At 42.7% G+C, this 27,588-nt stretch overlaps 1 protein-coding gene across 2 annotated transcripts; it reads left to right on the top strand.

The window, feature by feature from the left end:
* Positions 1-238: 238 nt before the first annotated feature.
* Positions 239-4,248, top strand: DMRTA1 (DMRT like family A1). 2 transcript variants are annotated; one of them, XM_070736253.1, is made up of 2 exons: positions 239-773; positions 3,244-4,248. In XM_070736253.1, the coding sequence occupies exons 1-2, from the start codon at positions 239-241 to the stop codon at positions 4,077-4,079; spliced, it is 1,371 nt and encodes a 456-aa protein (XP_070592354.1). In that variant the 3' UTR covers positions 4,080-4,248. The 2 variants fall into 2 exon arrangements, with proteins under 2 accessions (XP_070592354.1, XP_070592355.1); XM_070736254.1 differs by having other exon boundaries at positions 239-785; positions 3,337-4,248.
* Positions 4,249-27,588: the final 23,340 nt, after the last annotated feature.

The raw sequence follows: 27,588 nt of genomic DNA, 5'->3' as shown, positions 1-27,588 counted from the left end.
GCCCTGGCCTGGACGACTGAGAATCTCCACAGAGATTTCCCCCCTCCCTCCCCGTTACTTCGGTGCCTTGGTGGGCGGCTCCCTGCCCTCAAGTGGGCGGGCACCCCGCCAGCCACTCTCTCTCTCTCGGGGTCTGTGGGGGCCCAGCGCCCGATCAATCACACTGGCGCAAAAGCCGGTCACGCTCGCACCTCAGGAGGAGTCGCCGCGCGCGCTGCTCCCGATCCGCGGGGAACTCATGGCGACGAGCAACCCGCCGCTCCTCACCCCGTCGGGGCTGCCCCTTTCGGTCCCCGGAGTCCCCTCGGCAGCGGCGGGGATCCCCATGCCGCCTTCCGCTTTCCTTCGCCCGCCCAGCTTCTTCGTGCGCGCCGCGGCCGCTGCAGCTGTAGCAGCGGCGGCGGCCAATCCTTCCAGCTGCTACGCGGCGGCGGCGGCGGGGCTGGAGCGCGGCATGTGCTACCCCCGCACGCCGAAGTGCGCCCGCTGCCGCAACCACGGGGTGGTCTCGGCGCTCAAGGGCCACAAGCGCTTCTGCCGCTGGCGGGACTGTGCTTGCGCCAAGTGTGCCCTTATCGCCGAGCGACAGCGCGTTATGGCCGCACAGGTGGCACTGCGGAGGCAGCAAGCGCAGGAGGAGATCGACCCGCGGGGCGGCGGCAACGGGGGCGCTGGCACTCAGTCCCACCAGCAACAGAAGCGGACGCCTGTTGCGGTCCGCCTCAACTCCGAAAGCGAGCCGGCTCCCAAGAGTTGCTTCCCGGAGTTCCAGCGTAAGCGAAGAGGTGGGATCCCCCACTTCCTATGTTTGGGATCTAAATGTCCATTAAAAAAGGTGGGGAGGGCGCGGAAAGGACAACCTCCCGAACTCCAAGCGGGCCTCATTCGAGCTTAAAATAAGTTTTAAATTCTTTTGCCTTGTTTTTAGGGCGTTTTATATTATATTTTATGTGTATTTGGTTGTAAGCCACCCAGAGTCCTTTGGGAGTGGGGCGGCATGTAAATCCAAGAAAGAAAAGGAAGGAAAGAAAGAAGGAAGGAAGATAGTAAGAAAGATAGGAAAGAAGGAAGGAAAAAAAGAAAGAAAGGCAGGAAGAAAAAGAAAGAAAGAAAGACAGGAAGGAAGAACAAAAAAAGAAAGAGAAAGGAAGGAAGAACAAAAAGAAAGAGAGAAAGGAAGGAAGAAAGAAAAGGAAGGAAGGAAGGAAGACAGGAAAAGAAAGAAACACAGGAGAGGAAGAAAGAACAAAAAAGAAAGAAATAAAGAAAGTCAGGAAGGAAGAAAAGAAAGAAAGAAAGAAAGAAAGAAAGAAAGAAAGAAATGGGAAATCGGTGGCATTTCAGTCAACCTGATTAGCAACAGTTTCTGTCTGAATGATGAATAATCGAGGATGTTGGAATTATAATGAAACATCTCTTCCGTGGAAAGGAGAACCACTGGTTCATTCCCCCCAAGTTTTAAATTTTAGATTTTGTTCCGGGCAGAAATCAGAGAGAAATGACAGGGATTGTATCTTTGAAGAAGGTGCAGCTTGTACAGTAGTGTGTTTTGGTAGCAATTTGGGATAGGAAGACTGATTGAATTGTCTTTTCTATTTTGTTCTTAATAACCTTCAAGACAAATAATAGCGATCAATGTGTATTTAAGGGGCGCTATTTTACAGACCAGTGTGCAGCTCAAATCTTTTTTTGGGATTATGAAGATTATTCATTACTTAATGAATTGTTATTTGGGGTTAACAAAGAAACACCTTAGAAAATTAGTAATCATTCTGTTTCATGTAATAGATTGGAAAATAGGAATCTGCATTTCTTGTGGCTAAAGAGAAAGAAAGAAAGAAAGAAAGAAAAAAGAAAGAAAGAAAAGAGGGTGGGAATGAGGGAAGGAAGGAAGGAGAAAGAAAAAGACAACCTCAAACTCTGTGTATTGCTGGAATTGAAATGAACAGTAGATAGAATCCAATGATCTCTATAAGATCTATTCACGTAAATGGGATTGAGTTGGCACAATAATTTATGATATAAAGAATATTATCCCTCCTTTTAGGCTCAAAAGATGCTAAAAAGTATATTTTAAAATAGCATTGTAGTTCTTCTTCCATCTCAAACACATCCACATTCTGGGACTTCCCAGAATGTGTTAAGATTGTGTTTTTTCATCATGCTTTATAGCATGGATTATTGGACAACTTAAAAAGCTTCATTTTTAATCATGAGTGCAGGTTGGCCATTTGCTTACATTTTACAGGATTGGGCAGCATAGAAGTCAAAGAAAAAGAGAGAGAGAGAGAGAGAGAAAGAAAGAAAGAAAGAAAGAAAGAAAGAAAGAAAGAAAGAAAGAAAGAAAGAAAAAGGAAAGAAAGAAAGAAAGACATTAATGCTTGGAAAATAGTGTTTCTAAAAGTTATGCAAAGGTATTATTAACGTTGCAAGCATTTGGCATTGCATGTATACTACCAAAACAGAATATGTTCCTTGTTCTAAGGCAAATGTGCTAAACGTATGAGCTAGCCTTCATATGAACAATTGTATTATATAAATATACAAAGCACCAAGAAATTATCTTGGGAAAGCTCTGTTAAAAGGTAATGGGTATTATAGTTTTATTTTAGTGTTCTCATTAATTTAAATGGTCTTTCTGCAGGTCAGCTTGTACTGTAGGAAATCTGTAGAGGGAGGCAAAAGAATAAGTTGCATGAGAAAAGCATGGAAACATTATTTTCTTCTTTATGGATGACAAAATTACATTACGACAATTTACTTTCAGATACAGTTTGTAGGTTTTAAGCACTCGGGAGCCACTTTATACATCAATAATATCCTACATGGCTATTGCTTCCATTTTATGATTTCCAGGTTGTACTGTTGTAGTACTTTTCAATAAATGCATTTTTTTTGTTTCACACTCTGTACATGTGAACAATCCTGCTTGGATATTTCATAATAAGCCCCCCCCCCCCCCAAAAAAAAATAGAGGATATATACATTCTGTGTCATGCATATAACTAACCTGTGACTTGGGCACTTATGGTAAACTTGGGGTTTGTGGGAAACCTGTCGTATGTGTAGTGAAAGTAAGAGTTTTTAAAGGTCCTGAATTGTATACATAGAATATTGAATAAAAGATGTGATTCCATAACTGGTAATGCCTAGAGGCCTTAGGGTGTTCATAAGAGAAAGCAGTAGATAAATGAGATATATTGCAATAACTTAAGCATTTGGCTGCATTTTCCCCTCCTTTAGAAGAGAAGATTCAGAAGTATGACTTCTACTGCAGTGAATCGGGCAATTCTGTGGTCCATGTACTTACACCCTCTCTGACATCTTCTCCTCAAGCTGCTGGAAGCAATCAAGAGAAGTCGCCCGAGACGCAGGATTTAAGTAAAGAGGGTCCTGAGGAATCTTTAGAAGGAACTGACAGCCCAACCTCTTTGTCTTCTTCGGACATGGAATCAGGAAATGAAAGCGAGTGTCCCAAGGATTTCGGTCCCTGCAATGCCAGTGTCCCTCCTGCTGCTGCTGCTGCTGATGGTGCCTTAAAGCGCAGGGACCCGCTTAATATTCTTACCAAGGTCTTTCCTAATCACAAACCAAGCAGGTTGGAAAGAATTCTGCAGCTCTGCAGAGGAGACATAGTCCAAGCTATAGAGCAGATCCTGAATGCCACCGAGCACAGACAAGGGTGCCGAGAGCTTGCAATCCCAGTCTTGCCCGAATGCAGTGCTTTCCAGAGATCTTCTGATTTTGGCCTCGGAGTTGATGTCGCAGCACTTGGCAATAAGTCAGCATTTGTTCCTCTTCAAGCCAGCTCGGCCTCTTCCAGGAGAGAGGTGAATTTTTATGGCTTAAGCCCTAGACTGGGAATTGGACCTCTAAGGGTGACTTATTCTCCTCCAGGAAGAGCTTTACCTGGATTGATGGCTCCATACCTGAGGACTGGCTTGTTTCCTGCTTTTCCTTTTCATCCAGTGGTGGACTCTTCCTTTTCAGGAGTGATCAAAGACACGTCTTATTTCCCCAGTGAAGACAAGCTTTTCAATACCAAGATGTACACCAGGTTAAATGAAGAACGCAAATAGCATGTGGACCGAAAGTTACTTTTTCTTATTCTAATTTGTTCAGTTGTGCCAATACTCGTTGTGGAACCTGATTCTTTAATGTCCATCCAATAAAGAACAAATTAGTATCAAATCCTTCATTTTTTAAAAAAATAATAGGCGGCCATAGGATTCTTTCCCTAAAATCAGTTGAAATTGGACATAAAATTATTTGAAAATGGAGAGATTGCTAGAGTGTCAACAGTGAAAAGTTATTAGAAAGAAAAACGATATGGAACACTTTATTATATATTAACATATAATTTCATCTCATTTAAATCTTTGGCAGAAAAAAAAAGGTGACACTTGTAGACTGGAAGTTGAGATTCTAAGAGTAACATGAAAAATTCCAGAAAATCAAAACTTTTCTCTTTTGCATTTCAAAACAATTGTGTTCTGCATTTTCTAAATATTTTGTATGTTTCTTTATTTTTTACTTGAAATGTAGGTGTTTGAAATCAAGAAATAGTTTTCCAAATATAGACTTGATTTTTTTTAATGAAACAGTTATTGATATACAGTATGTAGTTACATGTCTCTGATCAACTGTTGTAACCAAATTGGTAAATGATTTTGGATATAAGCAGTCTTTTTAGACTGAAGATGTTATGCCTTAATTATATTTGCAGAATTGCAGAAAAGAAGAATTAAAGGACTTGCCTGGTTAAAAAATAATTCTGAATTATGCTTTAGAATAATGTGATTGAGATTCAAGTTCATGTACTTTTCTCTTAAGGTATGTGAATAATAATGAAGATTGGAAAATGTTTATTTTGTATTACAAAATAGGTCTATAACATTAAATCTGGTAACTGCAGTTATACTGTGTCTGGGTTCACACATTATACTAAGTCATTGTTTGCTCAAATCATGATTTTTAATAGCTTGTAATTTCCAGGTTCACACAATATGCTAAGTGAAAATGGCTTAATGCAACATGTGAATCTAGTCCAGAGTTTGTCTGTGCTAAACAGTGGCTTATTTAATAATGGTTCATTAAATAACCCACAAGTTTATTTGCTACAAGGTTTAACCTAAGACAGTGATGGGCATCTTGCCAGCCACATGGGGTTTGTAGCACCCATTTGTCCAAAATATTGCTCTACCAAAATATGGCAGAAATATGACCAGATTTCTGTAGCTGGGTCTTTCTGGGTGAGAGGATTCTCAAAATTAAGAGTGGGCTTAGAAACCTTTCTGCTCACATTCCCACCTATAACTCCTCTGTAACCTTTCCCTCCAAAGTTGTAAACAGAACAATTAAAAAACCCTGCTGTTCTGTTCAAAAAACCTCACTAATCTTCTGTTCCGGGTCTATTTGACCCAGACAAAAAAATGTTCATTTTAGGTACTTATATTTGGTCTTTTTGAAAGCTTTTTTTCACTTGGAAACTAGTTTGAACATTTCTGCACACAATGAAATGAAAATTGAACTGAAAAAAATTAAATTGAGAATGGCTGCAAGCAGCGGGGGGGGGGGGGGAGGCCTTATTTCGGATTTAAAAAACCGATAAGAATAATTTTTTTCAGTTCAATTTTCATATCATTTGTGTGCATAAATGTTCAGACTACCTTCCAGTGGAAAGAGTTTTCAAATTGACCAAACATAAGCACCTCAAATGAAGGATTTTCGGTCCAGGTCAAGTGACCCGGAAACAGAATTTTAGGGACTTTTTTTTTTCAGCAAGAAAGAACCCCCCCCCCCCAAAAAAAAATTCTCATAGAGAGAACCCCTGAAATAATACAAAGTCATGAAATTTCAAGTTTCAGATATGCATGGAAATTTTTTTACAGGGTCTCAAACTTTGATTTCGGGTTTCACAGACCCGAACAGAACACCAGGGTTAACTTGTTTTGGGAGAGGGGAGTTAAGAGAGGAAATAAGAACATGAGATATCTGTGAGCCCAATTGCTTCTATCTTGAAATTCCCATGCATTGGAGACAAATCAAACAAATCATATCATGGTGTAACAGGGTATGTGAATAGAGCCCAATACACCATATGGTACCTATAATATAGTGCATACATTACAATTTTGGGGGGGAAATTTGAAAGATTTTCTGTAATATGAAGCCTTAATTTCTTCTGCTTCTGTGTGATCTGTAAGCACATAATGGACTTCTGGTTCTGAAGTTAAAACTGGTCACATGGATGCAAATCAAGGGATGGTAGAAGCTTTTGGAGAACAAATGGGTCACATATGTGGATTAAAAAAATAACGAATTAACTAGTAGGAAGATGATAGCTGATTTGTCGATTTATGGGACTTTCCACTTCAAATTTCTACACTGTAAATGGGTGGGTTAAAAGCAAGCTTTTTTAAAAGCACAAAATGATTCAGTAAAATGATTACTCTAGCCTGCCTGACAAAACCTCTACTTTTTGCATTTATAGACGAGTCTATGGAGAAGGGCGGCATACAAATCTAAATAATAATAATAATAATAATAATAATAATAATAATAATAATAATAATAATAATTAATAATAATAATAATAATAATGATAATGATAATAATAATAATAATAATTTACTAGGGTGGTGGTGGTGATAATTTATTTGTCTTAAACACATTCAAAAGATGTTCGGTTATTGCCCAAAGAAACCCAAGACTTGGTATACTTCTTAAGATTTGGTGTATGTGTGTATTCATCTAGAAAGCTTTTGTTGTTAATTTGGGTTTGTGGCCCAGCTCTAGATAATAAATAATAAGATTATGAAAATTTGTGAATGGGTCTTAACTGCCCTTGTTCCTTCACTAAAATTGCTCAATATTAATTTGGTCAATTTTTATTTCTGGTGCTCTGACGATTTTCCTCAATGGAATTAGGTTCCAAAGTTAATCATCACCATCTAGTGGCTGCTTGTAATCATTACATGTTTAAAACATATTTACCCTCACTTTTTTATTTTAGACATGAGTATTGAAAATATTAAGAGCTATATTTTGCATTCACTGAAATGAGAAGCATTGGTGGATTGAACAGCCTGTAAGCAAGTGTTTCATTCTCACAGCAAGTATGTAGATTTTTTTAAATCTTAGTTCCATTAAATTTTATCCTAAAAGAATTGGAAGGAATGCGGAACACCCCCAGTAAAAATTAGAAACTTGACCCACTGGATTCCACTGTAGTGCAAAGTTTAATCTAATTCTTGTTAATGCTTAAGAAAATAATATGCACTCCTGTCTGTGTACACTCATTAATGTCATTCAATTCCATACCAATAAGAGCAACTGAATGATCTCCAAATAATGGCATGGCCCTAAATATCATCATGTAATTGAAAGGAGAAAAGTTGAGTGCCAGGGTTAATAAAAAGCACACACATGATCTTTAGAGCTGCTCCAACTTTCTGCTCTGGATTGAATTGCAAAATAAAACCCTCATTTCTGATTTCTTCGGTTTCTAACCTATGGAGGAAGCAATAAACAAATATCTTGCAACATGCTCTACATGGGGCTACCTAGGGGTGGGCTGCTGCCTGGATTGAGATAGAAAAAATGGAGCTCCACCCCAGAGCATCCAATTTGCACTGAAAGATGTTGAAAGAAAATGCATAAGCCACACCCACAGTTTGGTAGTAAAATTTTTGATAGCCCTGAAGAGCATTTAGAGACTACAACTGGTCCAGAACACAGCCACGCGAGCTGTTGTGGGTGCACCTAGGTACACCCACATCACACCAACTGTCTGCGAGCTGCACTGGCTCCCAGTCTCCGGACGCAATTCAAGGTGTTGCTTATCACCTATAAAGCCCTATATGGCATAGGGCCAGATTATCTTCAGGGCCGCCTCCTACTGCACCGCTCCCAGCGACTAATAAGGGCACATAGAGTTGCCCTTCTTTGGGTCCTGTCAGCTAAACAGTGGCGGCTGGTGGGGCCGCATGGGAGAGCCTTCTCTGTGGTGGCTCTAGCTCCCTGGAACCAGCTACCTCCTGAAATCCGTACTGCCCCCAACCTACTGACCTTCCGGAAAGCTGTAAAGACCTGGCTTTTCCAGCAGGCCCGGGGCCATTGATCAAATAAGGTATCATCTACATCCGGCCACAAGAAATATGCATGGTTTAAGGGGTCTTAAATCATCTTTTTAAATTATTATTTTTTAGATGTTGTTCTCTTTGCTGTAAGCCGCCCAAAGTCCTTAGGAAGTTGAGCAGCATATAAATCAAATAAATAAATAAATAAATAAATAAATAAATAAATAAATAAATAAATAAATAAATAAATAAATAAATGAATGAATGAATGAATGAATGAATGAATGAATAAATAAATAAATCTTGTGGAAGGGCAGCATAGCCGTTTCCTTGTTTCTCGTACCGTATATTGTTTGCTTGTTTGTTTGTTTGTTTGTTTGTTCGTTCGTTCATTCATTCATTCATTCATTTATTCATTCATTCGATTTTTATGCCGCCCTTCTCCTTAGACTCAGGGCGGCTTACAACATGTTAGCAATAGCACTTTTTAACAGAGCCAGTATATTGCCCCCACAATCCGGGTCCTCATTTTACCCACCTCGGAAGGATGGAAGGCTGAGTCAACCTTGAGCCGGTGATGAGATTTGAACCTCTGACCTTCAGATCTACAAGTCAGCTTCAGTGGCCTGCAGTACAGCACTCTACCTGCTGCGCCACCCCGGCTCATTATGTCATCTACTGAAAGCCTATCTTGGCAGAGATAAAGGCAGGGATTTCCCCAAGCACTAGCCGAACTGTCTCAAAACTGAATCCAAAGTCCTGCCTGGTATGTTTTATTTTTGATTTCTACATCTGAATATAGAAGGTCTTGCTTCTTGCAGTGGGAGAAGAAAAACCCACTCATTTTTTCCCCTCTCTAAGTGGAATGCACAGCCAGCTCTCAAATTAGGAGTCAAAGTAGACCTCCAGGTCCGAAGAAGGAAGAATGGCATCCAAATAACTCCTGCCAGCCTTACATATTCCTTATCCTGCGCTGCCTGCTTTACAGTAGCATTTCTCCTGAAGGTGTGAAGGCCTCATTAAAGCCAGGCAAGCTGTCAGATAGCTTTATTTCTGCCGACATCTTCCATAATGAGAGAGAGAGAGAGAAAAATAAGTATGGATGCAATTGCTCTTTTTAAGATCTGGAGCTGGGGCTTCTCAATCGAATCATCTTAAAAGTTTCTATAAAGTCCTGGGGGGGAGGGGACCTTCATCGTTTCAAAGTGGGTTGAATGCACCCGTTGTGCTTGATTTCATTTAACAAGGTTTCTTTCCTAAATGGGCCAGCACTGCAGTAGGACAAATTCATTTAGGAACACAAGAAAGGGGATATTTATCACCTCACAGTTAGATTATTGCAATTTGCTCTACATGGGGCTACCCTTGAAGAGTATTCGGAGATTACAGCTGACCCAGAATGCAGCCGCGCGAATGTTAACTTATTAACCGCTCCAAATATTGACTGTAAAAAATATGACTTCAGTAACCGAGTTGTCGAAGCGTGGAACTCATTACCGGACTCCATAGTGTCATCCCCAAACCCCCAACACTTTACCCTTAGATTATCTACGGTTGACCTATCCAGATTCCTAAGAGGTCAGTAAGGGGTGAGTACAAGTGCACTAGAGTGCCTTCCGTCCTCTGTCCTATTGCTCTCCTATATCTCCTATACCTTTCTTCTATTCCTATATCTCTTCTTCTATTCTTTCATTGATATGTTCTATTACTATACCTTCTTTTCTATTATTTCTTAGATATATTTTACTATGAGTATCTCCTCTATAACCTTCATCATGTATTTTACTATGTGTATATAGATATATACCCACTAAAACCCTCATTGTGAATTGGACTGACTAACTAACTCACTAACTCACTAACTCACTAACTCACTAACTCACTAACTCAATCAATCAATCAATCAATCAATCAATCAATCAATAAATAAATAAATAAATAAATAAATAACTGTTGTGGGTGCACTTAGGTACACCCACATGACACCAATTATCCATGAACTGCACTTCCAAGATTGGTCTCCAGGTGCAATTCAAGGTGTTGGTCATTACCTTAAAAGCCTTAACGGTCATTAAAGGTAATGACCAATACCTTGAATTGCTTAGGGCCAGATGATCTTTGGGACTACCTCCTACCACATAGCTCCTAGAGACCAATAAGAGCCCACAGGGTTGGTCTTCTCTGGATCCCATCAGCTAAATTGGACCACCTTCTGCCGCACGAATCCCAGCGAACCGGTTAGGTCCCACAGAGTTGGCCTTCTTCGGGTCCCATCGACGAAACAATGTCGTCTGGTGGGCCCCAGGGGAAGAGCCTTCTCCGTGATGGCCCCTACCCTCTGGAATCAACTCCCCCTGTAGATTAGGACTGCCCCCACCCTCCTTGCCTTTTGCAAACTCCTCAAAATTCATCTCTGTCATCAGGCATGGGGAAATTGATTCCCCTGGGCCGTTTCCGCTTTATGTATGGTCTGCATGAGATGTATGATTGTTTTTATACATTTTATATTAAGGGTTTTAAATTGTTTTAAATATTGGATTTGTACTGTTCCTTGTGAGCCGCTCCGAGTCCTCGGAGAGGGGCAACATACTAACTAACTAACTAACTAACTAACTAACTAACTAACTAACTAACTAACTAACTAACTAACTAACTAAATAAATAAATAAATAAATAAATAAATAAATAAATAAATAAATAAATAAATAAATAAATAAATAAATAAACAAACAAACAAACAAACAAACAAACAAACAAACAATGTTGGCTGGTGGGTCCGTGGTTGGAGGGCCTTCTCTGTGGCTGCTTTGACTCTTTGGAACCAGCTACATCCTGAGATCCAAACTACGGTCACCCTACTGACCTTCCAGAAAGTTGTAAAGACCTGGCTCTTCCTGTAGGCCTGGGGTGGTTGATCTGATGCTGTACCACTGGATCCAGCCAAAAATGGCATGCATGATTTTTAACTCTTGGTTTTAAATTGTTTTTAAACTGTTTTGTTAGACATTTTAATAAAATGAAATTTTAATTTAATAAAATTTAATTTAACAAAACTGTATGTTTTATTTTTTTGGTTATGAGCCGCCTAGAGTCCCCTGGGAGTTGGGCGACATTCAAGTCAAGTCAAGTTAAATCAAGTCAAATCAAGTCAAGTGAAGTCAAGTCAAATCAATCAACATTGACGGAAGACTTCACAAGAACTTATGTGGTGTAGTATTGAGACCCACATTCTGTTTGATCCTCAGCTATGGATGTTCACTGGCTGATTTCAGGCTGGTCACACACTCTTAACATTGGCGTGGCGGCTTAGGGTTTAAGATGCTGGGATTGTCACGTGGAAAGCCGGCAGCCCAGACTCAAGACCCGAGCACCACGCAATGGGGTGAGCTCCTGTCCTCGTCTCACTCCTGCCATCCTAGGAGATCGAAAGCATGCAAAAGCAAATAAATGATTAGGTACCACTCCAGTGTGAAGGGAACAGCATTATGTGTGACATTGATCACTGAAATGTCTTCAGACATCACTGCCTCAATGGCCTTGAAAAGGAAAATGAGCATCGCCCCCTATAGTCAGCAATGACTAGCGAAGTAAAATCCGCAGGCGACTCCTTTACTTTAGATTTATTGGATTTATATGCCGCCCCTCTCTGTAGACTCAGGGCTCCCCCCAGTCTACTTTATGCTCCCTTAACAACTTAGTATATGTGCTACTTTATGTTCTTGAGCATAAACCAGGATATAAATTTAACAAATAAACTTCTGCGAGACTGTATTTATTCTGAGGGAAATGCAGAAAACTGGTTAAAAAAAATGTCATAAAAGTCCTTTAGCAAACAGTAGCATTATGGCCTGCTACAGCTTCATCCAGACTGATGAATTCCTTGCTCTATATACTCAGAAGAAGAGATGATTTTGCAGCAACAACATTGGCGCGGTGAATCTACGGGTAACATGATCACAAGTACCTTTGAATAGCTGAGGCCTTGTAGCAAGGAAACAATTCGTCTGTTTTAAAAATCTAACACACTATAAATAAGACCCGAGAATGAACTAACCAGGTGGGAGATACTTTTTTTTCCAGGTAAAAGTTTTTTATTTTCTCCACTTTTAAACAGTGCAATATCATATACCTTCAATCTTCAATACAATACAGTGAACTTACACTTATATTTAGTATTTATCATCCAACAATATGCTGCCTCCTTTACTTTTATCACCTGGAAAACTTTCATATAAACTTTTTCAATATCATTACACAAACTTACAATACTATTTGCTATTACATCTCATTTATTTGCTTATCTATTAAACTTTATTACATTTAGGCCAAAGTGATTATTTTCAATTGTCATACATCCTTATTTGCCTCTTAAAAATTTCTTTACCCTTATCATATACTAATTGCCCTTCAAGAAGAAAAGTTATTTAATCTTAAATATTAATTATCCATACTTTATCATCCAAACCTTACAAGATATTATCGTGACCATATCATTCCCAAGGAAAGAAAGGAAGCCAAATTACATCAATTAAGTCTACTTAATTTCTATCATTACATATCAACGCTATTGATTTAATAAGCCATTATTTAGTTCTTAATGGAAATATAGTATTCAATTATCAATCTGCCTAATCACTATAAATTTCTTTTATCTAAAAACCTTTAATAAAGTATTCCCAAGTCATCTATCATTTTATCTATTTCTCACAGTTATGTGGACAAGATTTTTCTTTTTTAAGCAACACACCTTTACCCCTCCACTTTCTTGTGTGACATTGCTTGTTAACCATGGCAGTCATATCTTGGCTTCAGTGGTAACTCCTCTAGAAACATAGAAACATAGAAGTCTGACGGCAGAAAAAGACCTCATGGTCCATCTAGTTTGCCCTTACACTATTTTCTGTATTTTATCTTAGGATGGATATATGTTTATCCCAGGCATGTTTAAATTCAGTGACTGTGGATTTATCTACCACGTCTGCTGGAAGTTTGTTCCAAGGATCTACTACTCTTTCAGTAAAATAATATTTTCTCATGTTGCTTTTGATCTTTCCCACAACTAACTTCAGATTGTGTCCCCTTGTTCTTGTGTTCACTTTCCTATTAAAAACACTTCCCTCCTGGACCTTATTTAACCCTTTAATATATTTAAATGTTTCGATCATGTCCCCCCTTTTCCTTCTGTCCTCCAGACTATACAGATTGAGTTCATTAAGTCTTTCCTGATACGTTTTATGCTTAAGACCTTCCACCATTCTTGTAGCCCGTCTTTGGACCCGTTCAATTTTGTCAATATCTTTTTGTAGGTGAGGTCTCCAGACTGAACACAATATTCCAAATGTGGTCTCACCAGCATTCTATATAGCGGGATCATAATCTCCCTCTTCCTGCTTGTTATACCTCTAACTATGCAGCCAAGCATCCTACTTGCTTTCCCTACCGCCTGACTGCACTGTTCACCCATTTTGAGACTGTCAGAAATCACTACCCCTAAATCCTTTTCTTCTGAAGTATTTGCTAACACAGAACTGCCAATACAATACTCAGATTGAGGATTCCTTTTCCCCAAGTGCATTATTTTCCCTCTACTGTGGTTTTGGCCAACTCCCAAATGTTCTGGAAATATTATTTTCTCTCCCAGACTTGAATTTCTCCCCTATTTCCTCTTTTCTGTTTTAGAATTGGCAGACTCTCCCTTGGATATGTTTATGGACAGTTGGTTCAGCAAAAAACTACTGCCATAGACTGCCTTTTGGATATTAAAGTTTTGATAATAAAACTAATAAATCATCAAATCCAAGTACTTCAGTAGATTGACAGCATGTTATATAAGGACCTATTTCCTTGAGATAATGAATAGTCACCCAGGTTCAGCAAAACTCCTTGTCAACTAAATATGAAAATAGTTCAAGCCGTGTTCTTTGGGGTGGTAACATATTGCTTTGAAAATTGTGAACAAAAAGTGTAAAAAACAAAGATGCCTTTAAATTAAGGGTTTTGAGATAATACTGAGGATATCACAGACTGCGGTAAGAACCAGATGGTCATTCCAACCAGACAAAGTAGGAAATAAATATTGTTCCCTTGGGACAGCGATCAGCAACTCAAGCTGCATACTTTGGGGCATGAAAAACGAAGAAATGATGGATTTAAAACAGGGTTATCCTTGACAAGACTGAGAGAAATGGAAGAAAAGGAAGACGACAGATAAGATGGATTGGATGAAATATATCATGGGATGGGAACATCTTTGACAGAGCCATAAATTATTACTAAAATAGGTCCAGACATTGAGTATTTGTTCAAGTTGTGACCAGGAAACCATCTCAACTCCAAATAATTTGGTATGTAAAGAAGCAATTAAGTTGGGAAATCAGTCTAAGCAGTTTCTATCTGCATATCATTACTGGATGAGTGAAGCTTCATATGCATATGTGAATCACTGATTTGGATGTAACATAATAGAGAAGTTTAATTCTCAGTTAAATTCCAGAATGTTGCACGGCTGTCTGATGTCATCGGTAGGCATCCATGCTTATACCCGATCACAGTAGCAAACCCTCACAGCCCGGATGTCAGGTTTTATTTATTATTTATTTATTATTTAGATTTGTATGCAGCCTGTTCCCCAGTGAAGGGCTGCAATTTTTTAACTACTGTGGGTGTAGCTTACTTTGTGGGTGTGGTTTGCCGGCCATGTGATCAGGTGGGAGTGGCTTGATGATCATGTGACAGGGGGTGGCTTAAAGGTCATGTGATTGGCTTAAAGGTGGCCAACTTGCCGTCACTCACATCAAAGGTTTGGGTTAGGGTTAGGGTACCTGGCCTCTCCTCGCCTCAAAGAGATAAAATTTCCCTATCTATTAATATTAGTGAACATCCAAAATATACTATTTAATTCTATATACTGTATATATGCCATATGTGTACATACGTATTACACACAGGCACACAAAATATACATTATCTACTATATAAACTGTTCGTATATGTACACACACACATGCACATAGTGAAGGGCTACCAAACCTTTTACTACCACACTCTGGGTGTGGCTTATGCAGAACGCCCTGCATTTTCTTTCAACATCTTTCAGTGCAAATTAGGTGCTCTGGGGTGGAGCTCCATTTTTGCTAACTTACTGCGTTCCCACCTCCCCTGGTCTGGGGAGCAGCGCATCCCTGCATGCACACACAGCTCTTCTAAAATTATACACATTCAACCTCATTTACTGCGATAGGAAAAACATACCCAAAGCCCAAAAGGGGGCAGGGGAATCAAAATTTTTCTACCGGTTGTGCATACCTGACCAAAATTTTTCTACTGACCATATCCGTAGGAGCCCATCACTGCTGTTCCCCCAGTGTGAAAGACAGCTCCGGGCCGGCAGGCTCACCAGAGCTGATAATGACATCTGGGCAGATGGATGGAGCCTCCTGTCATCGTTACGGGTTTGCCCGAACCGGGGTGAACTGGTAGCAATCCACCACAGCTCAGCTCCTTCTTTTCTAGCAAATTGAGAATGTATTTATATGTATGTAGAAGATAAAATTGTTGAAAGACTTAAGTGCTTTTACAGTCAAGCCATTTGTACCAGCAAGGATATTTCTCCCAGTGGCCATAGACTAAAAATAAATAAGTAAAATAACAATGCAGGGGACTTCTGTGAGTTTCCTCTTTGCTAAAACTGCCAAAAACAAAACGTGATTTCCAAGGGGACACTTACTTGGTTCTAAATTATTCCAGGAGTGTTGATTATTTTAATTGCTCATTAGGAGTCTTATCTGCTAAACAAACTAAATTATTGTCTTTGGGGGTTGGTATCCTGGGTCTCCCAATTAAAAGTAATCAGAGCAGAGGACATCCCGCTGAGACCAAATAAAAAGAGACTTGAAATGTAGCATCTATAAACTAGATAATGAAACTGGGCTGCTGTTTTCATTGTTGCTGGACATCAAGAATATATGGGGATGTCCAGGGCATCTTCTAGAAAGTTCTAACAAAAGCTGGAATATGGAAATACACTATAGGGGACCTAATTAAATATTGGGTTTAAATGGCATTTCATATCCTCTTGAATGTTATTATTAAGATTATTATTAATAACCTCAGAAACCTCCTAGCACCATCATGGCGAACCTATGGCACAGGTGCCACAAATGGCATGTGGAAACATAGCAGGGCAACAATGGCCTCCCAGAGGCCCTCTGGTGGCCAGAAATGGTCCAACTTCTCCAACTTCTTCAATATTTACATTTTTGACCTCTGGGAAGAGCAAAAAAATGGGTGTGTCATCACATGCTGGGAGTGGGGGGAGCCAATCATGCATATGCAGGGGCAATGTATGGAATTATGGGTGTGGACATGCATACGCATGACCCCCCCATGCCCCATCTTTTGGCACACAAACCAAAAAAGGTTTGCCATCACTGTCCCCTAGCATGTGGCAGTTTGATTCTTAAGATTCCAGAGCATGGTTAAAAATTATGGAATTTGAAGTCTACCACTTTTGGAAGCACCAGGTTTGGGGTAAATTTGTTAGAATCAGCAAATATACCTGCATGGATTCAGATGAACTTTTGTCTTTGGAATCTTAAAAATGCCCTGGTTTAGAATCAAAGACACAGAAATGTTAGAGGTCTTGAATCCTCCCTCCAGACATTTGGGTGGTTTAAAGCCATAATTTTCCAAATACAGTTAGTCCTTGAGTTACAGCAGTTCATTTAGTGACCATTCAAAGTTAAAAGAGCCCTGAAAAGAACGACTTATGACCATTTTTTCACACTTACAACTGTTTCAGCCTCCCCATGGTCACATGGTCAAAATTTATATGCTTGGCGACTGATTCATATTTGTTGTGGTTGGCTTCAGGCCAGTTTCCTTGGCTGCTGATTTTGACGCAGAGGAGTGGGAGCCATCTGATTACAGAAGACCCCTCTGGCTGGAGGAAGAATCAGACAGTGAACCAGAAAGAGAGGCAGAGAGACAAATGGAGTAGGAAGAGACTGGAGTGTTAGAGAGGGGAATGGAGTCAGTCAGATCTCCAGCCAGAGTTTCATCTGGCTCAGAAGGGGAAGAGTGAACAATCCTATTCAGAATGTTCGGGTCAGGAGAATGCTGGGAAGACAAGAGCAGCTGCGCAAACACAGAAATAGATTATAGGTGACAGGTGATAAGAATTAATGATGCTGCTGCAACCTTGAAAAAGGGGAGGGTTGGAGAGGCCTGTGTGGGAGTCTATCATTCAATTTTTAAGAAAGTTTGTTGAATTGTAGTTTCTTGTTTGCTGTGGATTTCTGGACATTCTGACATTTAAGTGTGAGTTATTTCTGGTTGACATAAGTCTGAAAGGCTTCTGCATTGACTGGAGTAATTAACTCTGACCTATTGAACTCTTAAACTAACATTGCTCTGGAATGCCATAGTTTGTAGTTAACTGAATACAAAGAACAACCCTTGCTTTCTTTTTACAAGTCTCTCTCTCTCTCTCTGTGTTTGATTTAATTACTTCATTCCTAGATGGCCCATGGCCAGGCAGAACAATATTTATGACAGCTACAGTGTTCCGGGTCATGTGATCCTTTTTTGCAACCTTAGGACAAGCAAAGTCAATTGGGAAGCCAGGTTAAATTAAGAACTGTGTTAATAACTTAACAACTGCAGTCATTCACTAAATAATGGTGGCAAGAAAAGTCATAAAGTGGGGGAATGTTTTGGGCTCAGTTGTGGTCATAAGCCGAGGACTACCTGCAATTTGCCACACCTCACTTTCCATGAAAAAGACAAGCATCAGTAATAACTTCTGGGTTGTAGGTTTTGGTAAGGAGCTGCTCCTCTTTTGGTATGAGTTTCTTAGACTTAGGATCTCCCACCAATTTCCCGCCATTAACCAATTAATGGCATTGGGTTCTATTAATGACAAATTCCTTCCACTCTTTTGTAGTTCAGCGACACCATCTGCAGTTGAATGAAAGATGACAGCAGGCTTGAGGGGAATGCCAGTGTTTGCAGAAACACAAATACGTTTTTATTAAAAGAAACTGGCGGGCTGGGACTGCAATCACACCCATATGGTGTACGGACAGATTGCTGACTTGTCGAAGATGAACACCATTTTATCTGTGGTCTCAGCTGTTAATGTCTAAGAGACCTTCTTGCAAGAAAGCAAATGCAATTCTCTGGTGTTTTGAAAATGATGCACCTGTTTATAATGCCATGTTGCTGGCTTTTACACACAAAATGTCTTACTAGATAATCTCCAGTTCTGTGACGTATGATGCAGATCTGGCAGAGACAACTAAGCTTATTTTCATAATGCAAACAATCCTGAGATCAGGAAATCCAACTGTCACAGGTAGTTAATTATTGGCTTATGCTCTAAGAGTCACAACACTGATGTGGATGCCTGCGTGCCAAAAAGTGGTCTCAGAGCATCAAGTCATTTCACAGGTATTAGCTGGTTTTTGATTGCTACTTTTTTTTAATCATCACCAAACAGGATTAAATTAGAAACAGGGAGGTGAGTGTAAAACCCATGGTCCATTACAAATCCTCTACGTCAGCAACCCATTTATATCCCAAGTTTCTTGAATGTTTCTTGAATGCAATTTAATTTGGAACTTTTTGGATGCTATTTTCTCTTTTCTGACAGTATTGCTCTTGTGGTTCTGAATTTTCTTTCCATGATTTGGTGGAGAAAATAGCCAGGTGTCTATTCATTTCTGTGGGATAACACATTGGTTTGGAGTCTTGGGGGAGAATTGGGGAGCACTGTTTAATAAGTCACAGTCTATCTTGCTAAAGGCACAGCAAATGGAAATTACATTTTTAGAAAAAAAAAGTGAGAAACTGATGCCATCTAGGTGCATGTGATACTTCTTTTGAGAAAAAAAAGACCACACCTGTATTTTTATTATGCCACTCAAGTTTAAAACCTGAGGGGTGATGAAGAACATTAAGTTTTTAAGTGCAGCCAAATTCCATTTGACGTGTGCCATTTAAATTCTCTTATTTAATCTGTTTATTGACAAACTAAAACAAATATGGCCAGAATGAGATCCATTTCAGTATTCCTATAAACTCACTGAATATAAAATAACAGCTGGTGAAGGAATGTAGTACCTCAAAATTTAGACCTTGAAGCAGTGATTTTCAACCTTTTTTGAGCCGCGGCACATTTTTTACATTTACAAAATCCTGGGGCACACCACCAACCAAAAGGACACAAAATGACAGTCTAACACAGTACATATTATACAAATAGTTAATAATATAGTTTCTAAATGTATTTATACTCAGTATGAAACCTGGGCTGAGGTTTCATCTAGTGGTGGCAATATTTACCTCTAGTCCTGACCTGGATTAGAAATCGGGACCATGGTGAGCAGTAGCAGCTTCAACTACTTGCCGTGGCCACACAATGACAAGTGTGCGGCAGCCTGGGTGTGAATGAGAGGCAGCCTGCTATTGGCTCATAGCTAGTGGTCGGGATGAATCCTAGAAGGTGATTGGTCAGTGAGCGTTCCCTGTGCCTCCACTCTTCTTGTCGCTGATAGCTGGAGGGATTGTGAGGGGAATGTTTAAGTTCGGGTGGAGGCGGCTGGCGGCCCATAGTTTGGGGACCCATGCTTAATTTTCCCACAGCACACCTGATCATTAGTGATGGGTGAACACAACGGTGTTCAGGTTCAGCAAGTTCGGACAAACTTCACGCAAAATTCGGCCTGAACGGTTCGTGGAGCCAAAGCTCTGCCTCCGGAATCTCTTCATGGGAGGGATTCCATGGAATCCAGGAAGTGATCACCTTGGCATCCTTAGCAACCTGCCGGTATACATGACATCAAAGCTCCACCCCCAGAATCTCTTTGTGGGAGGGATTCCCCAGCTCCTTCAAAGGGAGGTCTTTTCATGTAAAAAAATTAATTATTTTTACAAAAAAGGACGCCGCAGCAGCGCCGCAAGCAAAGGGAGGTCCTTTCATGTGAAAATAAAAACAGCATCTCGTTGCTACAACATGGTGTTGCTTTGTAAATATTCATACTGTAACACCTAAGCCCCTAAGAACAGCCTCTGAATCAAGGGAATAGTGATGCTCATCTAACTGCTTTTTAAAAAGACTCCCGTGGGAGGAAAAAATTTAGCAAAATTAGCTTAACTTTAATTTAAGCCAGTTAGCTTTAGCTTTGCTAGGGTTATGTGTTTGCCAAAGAACAATCAGTTTGGTTTCTTCAAACTTCAAGTTTTATTTTATTAACCTTTTAGATTTCTCTGAGGAAATCAGCAACCTGTGAAGAGGGTGTGTGGTACACAACCCCAGATCAGTGGAATTAAAAAGAAAACCTGCTTAGATAAAAAAGATGCTGATTTGTACTGGTTCAATGTTGGCAAAGGGGATTAAACATTAGTATCGCTGTATTAAGTCTGCAGTAGGTATAATTTACTAACAGAAAAATAATGCAACACAAAACTCAGTTATGGAATTTGCTGTGGAAATGTTAAGTAATGGCTACCAATTAGGACAGCATTAAAAGTTGAAGCAGACGAGAGAGGATGAGTAGATGATTTTTGTTTCCTTTTTTATTTCTGTTTTGACTTACTTTTCGACTTTCCTTTCTTTCTTTTAAAGCAGAGCAATTGAAGGATAAAGTGGGCAAGATGATGAATGGATGACTCCATTTTTATCGCTGGTTTTGAGTTGTCTTTTTCTTACTCTCCCTTTATGCTCTTTTTTTCCTTTTCTCTTTTTTTAAGGCAGGTGACATGATTAGAAGTAAGACAGGAAGGAAAGAATAGGCCTTTTAATATAAGGTGACATGATTAAAAGCTAAAACAAGTTATAGAAATACAGTGGTACCTCATGATACGAACCCCTCGTCATACGAACTTTTCGAGATAAGAACCCAGGGTTCAGAATTTTTTTGCCTCTTCTTACAAACTTTTTTCACCTTACAAACCTGCCACTGCCGCTGGGATGCCCCGCCTCCAGACTTTCGTTGCAAGCCAAGTCCCAGTTTTTGCGATCCTGGGATCCCGAGGCTCCCCTCCATGGGAAGCCCCATCTCCTGACTTCCGCAAAAACGCGATGCTGTAGGGAAATCCCAGGAGGGGAATCCTAGGATCGAAAAAACGGGCAGAGTAGGGGGGGGGGACAAAAACAGGAAGAAAAGACTCATGGAGCTCAAGGGAGGAGAAAGGTGTGGGGGAGATGAGCAAAGTGGGGTGGGAAAAAACAGGAAGAAAAGACTCATGGAGCTCAAGAGAGGAGAAAGGTGTGGGTAAAATGAGCAGGACAGGGTGGGCAAAAACGGGAGGGACCCATGGAGCTCAAGAGAGGAGAAAGGTGTGGGTAAAATGAACAGGACAGGGTGGAAAAAAACGGGAGGGACCCATGGAGATCAAGAGAGGAGAAAGGTGCAGGACAGGGTGGGAAAAAACGGGAGGGACCCATGGAGCTCAAGAGAGGAGAAAGGTGTGGGTAAAATGAACAGGACAGGGTGGAAAAAAACGGGAGGGACCCATGGAGATCAAGAGAGGAGAAAGGTGCAGGACAGGGTGGGAAAAAATAGGAGGGACCCATGGAGATCAAGAGAGGAGAAAGGTGTGGGGAAAATGAGCAGAACAGGGTGGGCAAAAATGGGAGGGACCCATGGAGATCAAGAGAGGAGAAAGGTGCAGGACAGGGTGGGCAAAAATGGGAGGGACCCATGGAGATCAAGAGTGGAGAAAGGTGCAGGACAGGGTGGGCAAAAATGGGAGGGACCCATGGAGATCAAGAGAGGAGAAAGGTGCAGGACAGGGTGGGCAAAAATGGGAGGGACCCATGGAGATCAAGAGTGGAGAAAGGTGCAGGACAGGGTGGGCAAAAATGGGAGGGACCCATGGAGATCAAGAGAGGAGAAAGGTGCAGGACAGGGTGGGCAAAAACGGGAGGGACCCATGGAGATCAAGAGAGGAGAAAGGTGCAGGACAGGGTGGGCAAAAACGGGAGGGACCCATGGAGATCAAGAGAGGAGAAAGGTGCAGGACAGGGTGGGCAAAAACGGGAGGGACCCATGGAGATCAAGAGAGGAGAAAGGTGTGGGGAAAATGAGCAGGACAGGGTGGGAAAAAATGGGAGGGACCCATGGAGCTCAAGAGACAAGAAAGGTGTAGGGAAAATGAGCAGAACGGGAACGGGGTGGGCAAGAGGGAAATACCCATGGAGCTCAAGAGAGGCTCTTTTCGCCTTGCTTCGTTGGGATTGCTACCTCTTGCTACCTCTCGCTGTCACTCCCCCCACTCCGTTCGCCTCAGCTTCGTCTGCCGGCAGCTTTTTTTTTTTAAAGCCTTAATGTTTTTAATTTTCCTAATCGGCTTGCACACATTATTGGCTTTTCCATTGATTCCTATGGGAAACATTGTTTCATCTTACGAACTTTTCACCTTACGAACCTCGTCCTGGAACCAATTAAGGTTCCGGTTCCGGTTTGAGCGGTGGGGAGATGGTGGGTCCGTCGCTCCCTTGAACAACGGTTTATCATCGGAAAATGGTGGTCCAGGATGGAAAGCTGTCGGTTGTCGCTGTTGCTGCTGTGCCCCCAACTGCAGAGCTCTGAAGCTGGGGCCGGAGGCGCGTGGGTGACTGCGGAGCGACCAGCTGGGACGCGGAACCAGCTGGGATGCGGAAGATGGCAGCGGTGCCTGGCGCGGAGTTTTTGACATCGGAGGGAAGAGAGCCGAGAAGATTCAGAGCGACTGTTGGGCCGAGCCCCCCGACCAGGCCCGACAGATGGGAGCAGACGGTGCCGAGATGGTGGGGGCCGGGGGGGTGTGTTGTAGGCACCGAAAAAGACCGCAGCGTCGAGAGGTGGTTGACTGGGACGCAGAAGATGGCGGCGGTGTCTTGCGAAAAAGCTAAGAAACATCGGAGAAGGAGGAAAGGAGGAAAGTGGATGGTGCTAAAAGAACGTGGAGCGTGGTGTGTGGGGCTATTGATGAACTGACCCCCCCCCCCGACCTGGTGAGTGAGAGTGACCGGCGTCGAGGCGGAGAGAGACCAGGGGAAATGGAGCGACCTGTTGCCAGTGAAGGATAATTGCAGGCGGGGTATATTTGGAAAAAACAACCCCCCCGCCCCCCCTTCCTGCATGGCACCAGCGGGTGAGAGCTGCTGGTGCCAAGGGAAGATTAGGTGGGAAAGACTGTGGAGACGGACTTGCTGGACGATGGAATCACTGAGGAGAGTGTGAAGGATGGGACTGGTTGCTTGGGACCAATATGGCCAATTGGCCAGGGACATTGCTTATATTAACTTTGCAAATGACTATCTTGGTTTGTCCCCCCCTCCCCCCTCCTGGCTTTCTGGCTTCTATGCACTTTACAGAAGATCCATGCCCCCTAGTGGACCGGCTGGAAAAAGCAACAGCAACTTTTTAAGACTTTTTAAGATCTAAGTTATATTGAAGACCTACAAAGACACTACACTTGGGCCGACTGATTAACCGATGATTAGCTAATAATTAATATTAAGAACTGATTTTATACCATTTTTACCATTTTATACTATTTTATACTATTAATTATTAACCTTGTGAAATTTTCTATTTTTATTTATATGTATCTATACTATGTCATATTTTATCAGCATTTTTATCTATTATTAATTTAATCCTTTTTTTAACATTGGGGGGGGGGTCTCTAATTAATGGATGATTGGAGCAGATTCAATGTTGTGCATGGAATGAATGATTGGTATGAGTGTGATGGTTGGGGTGGGTGGGAGTATGGTATGGATGGGATGAGCGACAGTAGTATGAGTGATAGATTTGGCCCACCTGACGCTCGGGAGACAGGAGAGGAAGGGGCATTGATCTCTGGGGTGGCAGAGGGCCGGAATATCCCTGTGTTGCTGGGGAGAGGCAGATATGGCGGGGGTCACAGAGCTAGCCGTTCCAGGGGAACGAGAGACCGTTGCTTAATAACGGTCCCTTGTTCCGGCTCTGTGAGCCCAATCTTGGGTACTGGTGATGAGTGTAACTCTGGCCCTAGACTCAGGTTGCTGCTGCTTAATGCCAGGTCGGTGGTCAATAAAGCTCTCCTCATCCGGGATCTGATCCTGGATGAGGAGGCCGACCTGGCATGTATTACTGAAACCTGGCTAGGCCCAGAGGGAGGTGTTCCTCTCTCTGAAATTTGCCCAGCTGGGTTTCAGATATGGCACCAACCTCGACCCCAGGGAAGGGGGGGAGGAGTGGCTATTATAGCCAGGGAGAGCCTTTGCCTACGTGGACTCATTGCTCCGGAAATTGCGGGTTGCGAGTCACTCTTGATGAAGTTGGACTTAGGGGTTCAGGTGGGCTTATTTCTCACGTACCTGCCTCCCAGCTGCGTGTCAAAAGCCCTGCCTGTGCTACTCGAGGAGGTAGCCGGGTTGGCGGTGGAGTTCCCCAGACTTATTGTCTTGGGGGACTTCAACCTGCCGTCACTCGGCGAAACCTCTGGGTTGGCACAGGAGTTCATGGCCACCATGACAGCCATGGACCTGACTCAAGTAGTATGGGGTCCGACTCATGAGGGGGGGCACGCACCTGACATGGTATTCCTTTCCGAGCAATTGAGCAATGGTCTGAGACTAAGGGGCTTAGAAGCAGTGCCTTTGTCATGGTCAGACCATTTTCTACTACGGCTTGACTTCCTGGCTCCAATCCTTCCCCGCAGGGAGGCGGAACCAATGAAGATGTTCCGCCCCAGACGCCTGATGGACCCAGAGGGCTTTCAGACGGCGCTTGGGGTTATTCCAGAGGCACTCATCCACAGTTCGGCGGAGTCTCTTGCGGAGGCCTGGAATACGGCTGCTGCGGAGGCTCTCGACTGGATTGCGCCTTTGTGACCTCTCCGTGGCGCTAGACCCCGTAGAGCCCCATGGTTCAACGAGGAGCTCCGGGAGTTGAAACGCCAAAAGAGACGTCTAGAGAAGCGATGGAGGAAGAGCAGGTCTGAATCTGATCGAACACTTGTAAGAGCTTTTATTAAGACTTACAAAGTGGCGCTCAAGGCGGCAAGATGCGCGTACCATGCCGCCTTGATTGCATCAGCGGAATCCCGCCCGGCCGCTCTGTTTAGGGTGACCCGCTCCCTTCTTAACCAGGGGGGAGTTGGGGAGCCCTTGCAGAGTAGTGCCGAGGAGTTTAACACGTTTTTCGCTGATAAAGTCGCTCAGATCCGGGCTGACCTCGACTCCAATTGTAAAACAGAGTCGACTGACAATGAGTCAGTCGAGGTGACTGGGGCACGTACTTGTCCACCTGTCTGGGGAGAGTTTGATCTGGTGACACCTGATGAAGTGGACAAGGCCATTGGAGCTGTGAGTTCCGCCACCTGTCTACTGGATCCGTGTCCCTCCTGGTTGGTCTCGGCCAGCAGGGAGGTGACACGGAGCTGGGCCCAGGAGATTACCAACGCTTCCTTGGGGAGGGGAGTTTTTCCATCACTCTATTAAGAAGCGCTTGTGCGCCCCCTCCTCAAGAAGCCTTCCCTGGACCCAGCCGTACTCAACAACTATCGTCCAGTCTCCAACCTTCCCTTCATGGGGAAGGTTGTCGAGAAGGTGGTGGAACTCCAGCTCCAGCGGTCCTTGGAAGAAGCCGATTATCTAGGTCCCCAGCAGTCGGGCTTCAGGCCCGGTTACAGCACGGAAACCGCTTTGGTCGCGTTGATGGATGATCTCTGGCGGGCCCGGGACAGGGGTTTATCCTCTGTCCTGGTGCTCCTCGATCTCTCAGCGGCTTTCGATACCATCGACCATGGTATCCTTCTGCACCGGTTGGAGGGGTTGGGGGTGGGAGGCACTGTGCTTCAGTGGTTCTCCTCCTACCTCTCTGGCCGGTCGCAGTCGGTGTTAGTGGGAGGTCAGAGGTCGACTCCGAGGTCTCTCCCTTGTGGAGTACCTCAGGGGTCGGTCCTCTCCCCCTTGCTATTTAACATCTACATGAAACCGCTGGGTGAGATCATCCAAGGACATGGGGTGAGGTATCATCAATATGCCGATGATACCCAGCTTTACATCTCCACCTCAAGCTCAACCCGGATAAGACAGAGTGGCTGTGGGTTTTGCCTCCCAAGGACAATCCCATCTGTCCGTCCATTACCCTGGGGGGGGAATTACTGACCCCCTCAGAGAGGGTCCGCAACTTGGGCGTCCTCCTTGATCCACAGCTCACATTAGAGAACCATCTTTCAGCTGTGGCGAGGGGGGCGTTTGCCCAGGTCCGCCTGGTGCACCAGTTGCGGCCCTATCTGGACCGGGACTCATTGCTCACAGTCACTCATGCCCTCATCACCTCGAGGTTCGACTACTGTAATGCTCTCTACATGGGGCTACCTTTGAAAAGTGTTCGGAAACTTCAGATCGTGCAGAATGCAGCTGCGAGAGCAGTCATGGGCTTACCCAGGTATGCCCATGTTTCACCATCACTCCGCAGTCTGCATTGGCTGCCGATCAGTTTCCGGTCACAATTCAAAGTGTTGGTTATGACCTTTAAAGCCCTTCATGGCACTGGACCAGAATATCTCCGAGACCGCCTTCTGTCGCACGAATCCCAGCGACCGATTAGGTCCCACAGAGTGGGCCTCCTCCGGGTCCCGTCAACTAAACAATGTCGGTTGGCGGGCCCCAGGGGGAGAGCCTTCTCTGTGGCGGCACCGACTCTCTGGAACCAACTCCCCCCGGAGATCAGAACTGCCCCTACTCTTCCTGCCTTCCGTAAACTCCTCAAAACCCACCTTTGCCGTCAGGCATGGGGAAACTAAACATCTTCCCCTGGGCACGTTGAATTTATATATGGTATGCTTGTGTGTGTGTATGTTAGTATAGGGGTTTTTCTTAAATTTATAATATTTTAATTAATTGGATTATGTATTGGATTGTCTTTTCACTTGTTGTGAGCCGCCCCGAGTTTTCGGAGAGGGGCGGCATACAAATCCAAATAATAAATAAATAAATAAAATAAATAAATATTACTGTAAGGGGAATAATAATGTATACAATTATTTATTTGATAAAATGGAAGTAACAATGAGAAATAAGTAGAATACTTGAATAATGATAGATTGTAATGTAATATAGATGTGTATTGTTATTAAAAATACATAAATTGGTTGAAGGCAATAACAATGTTTCATTTGATCAGTTTTATTTGTATGGGAACACATGGCGCCCACCAGCGAAGTATTACCATCTTCGGCGCTACTGGTGCACCCTCCAAGGCTGTCGCAGGCACGTATGTGTCCAGTGGGCATCGACGTGCCTGTCAGCATGAGATTGGCTTCTGCACATGCACAGCAAGTGAAATCTCACGTGAGGACGCGCGGCTGGGTGAGATTTCACTGATTTTCACCGAGATTTTTGCTTCCACGCATGCGCCGAAGCAAAAAATAGGCAAAAATCATCGAAATCTCACTCCCGCAAGCATCTTCACACAAGATTTTGCTTGCTGGAGGACAGAAGAAAAAGGGGAGACATGATCAAAAC

This window comes from Erythrolamprus reginae, chromosome 2 (assembly GCF_031021105.1).
Source record: "Erythrolamprus reginae isolate rEryReg1 chromosome 2, rEryReg1.hap1, whole genome shotgun sequence".
In the NCBI taxonomy this organism is placed as follows: Eukaryota; Metazoa; Chordata; class Lepidosauria; order Squamata; family Dipsadidae; genus Erythrolamprus; species Erythrolamprus reginae.
The sequence above is the reverse complement of the archived record's forward strand: the minus strand, read 5'-3'. Positions and strand labels throughout refer to the sequence as shown.

What these genes read in the sequence shown, in the direction of transcription:
- DMRTA1 (XM_070736253.1), top strand. Translation starts at nt 239, where the DNA reads ATGGCGACGAGCAACCCGCCGCTCCTCACCCCGTCGGGGCTGCCCCTT. An exon ending in TTGCTTCCCGGAGTTCCAGC is followed by an intron (nt 774 to 3,243) that starts GTAAGCGAAGAG and finishes CCCCTCCTTTAG; the next exon opens with AAGAGAAGATTCAGAAGTAT.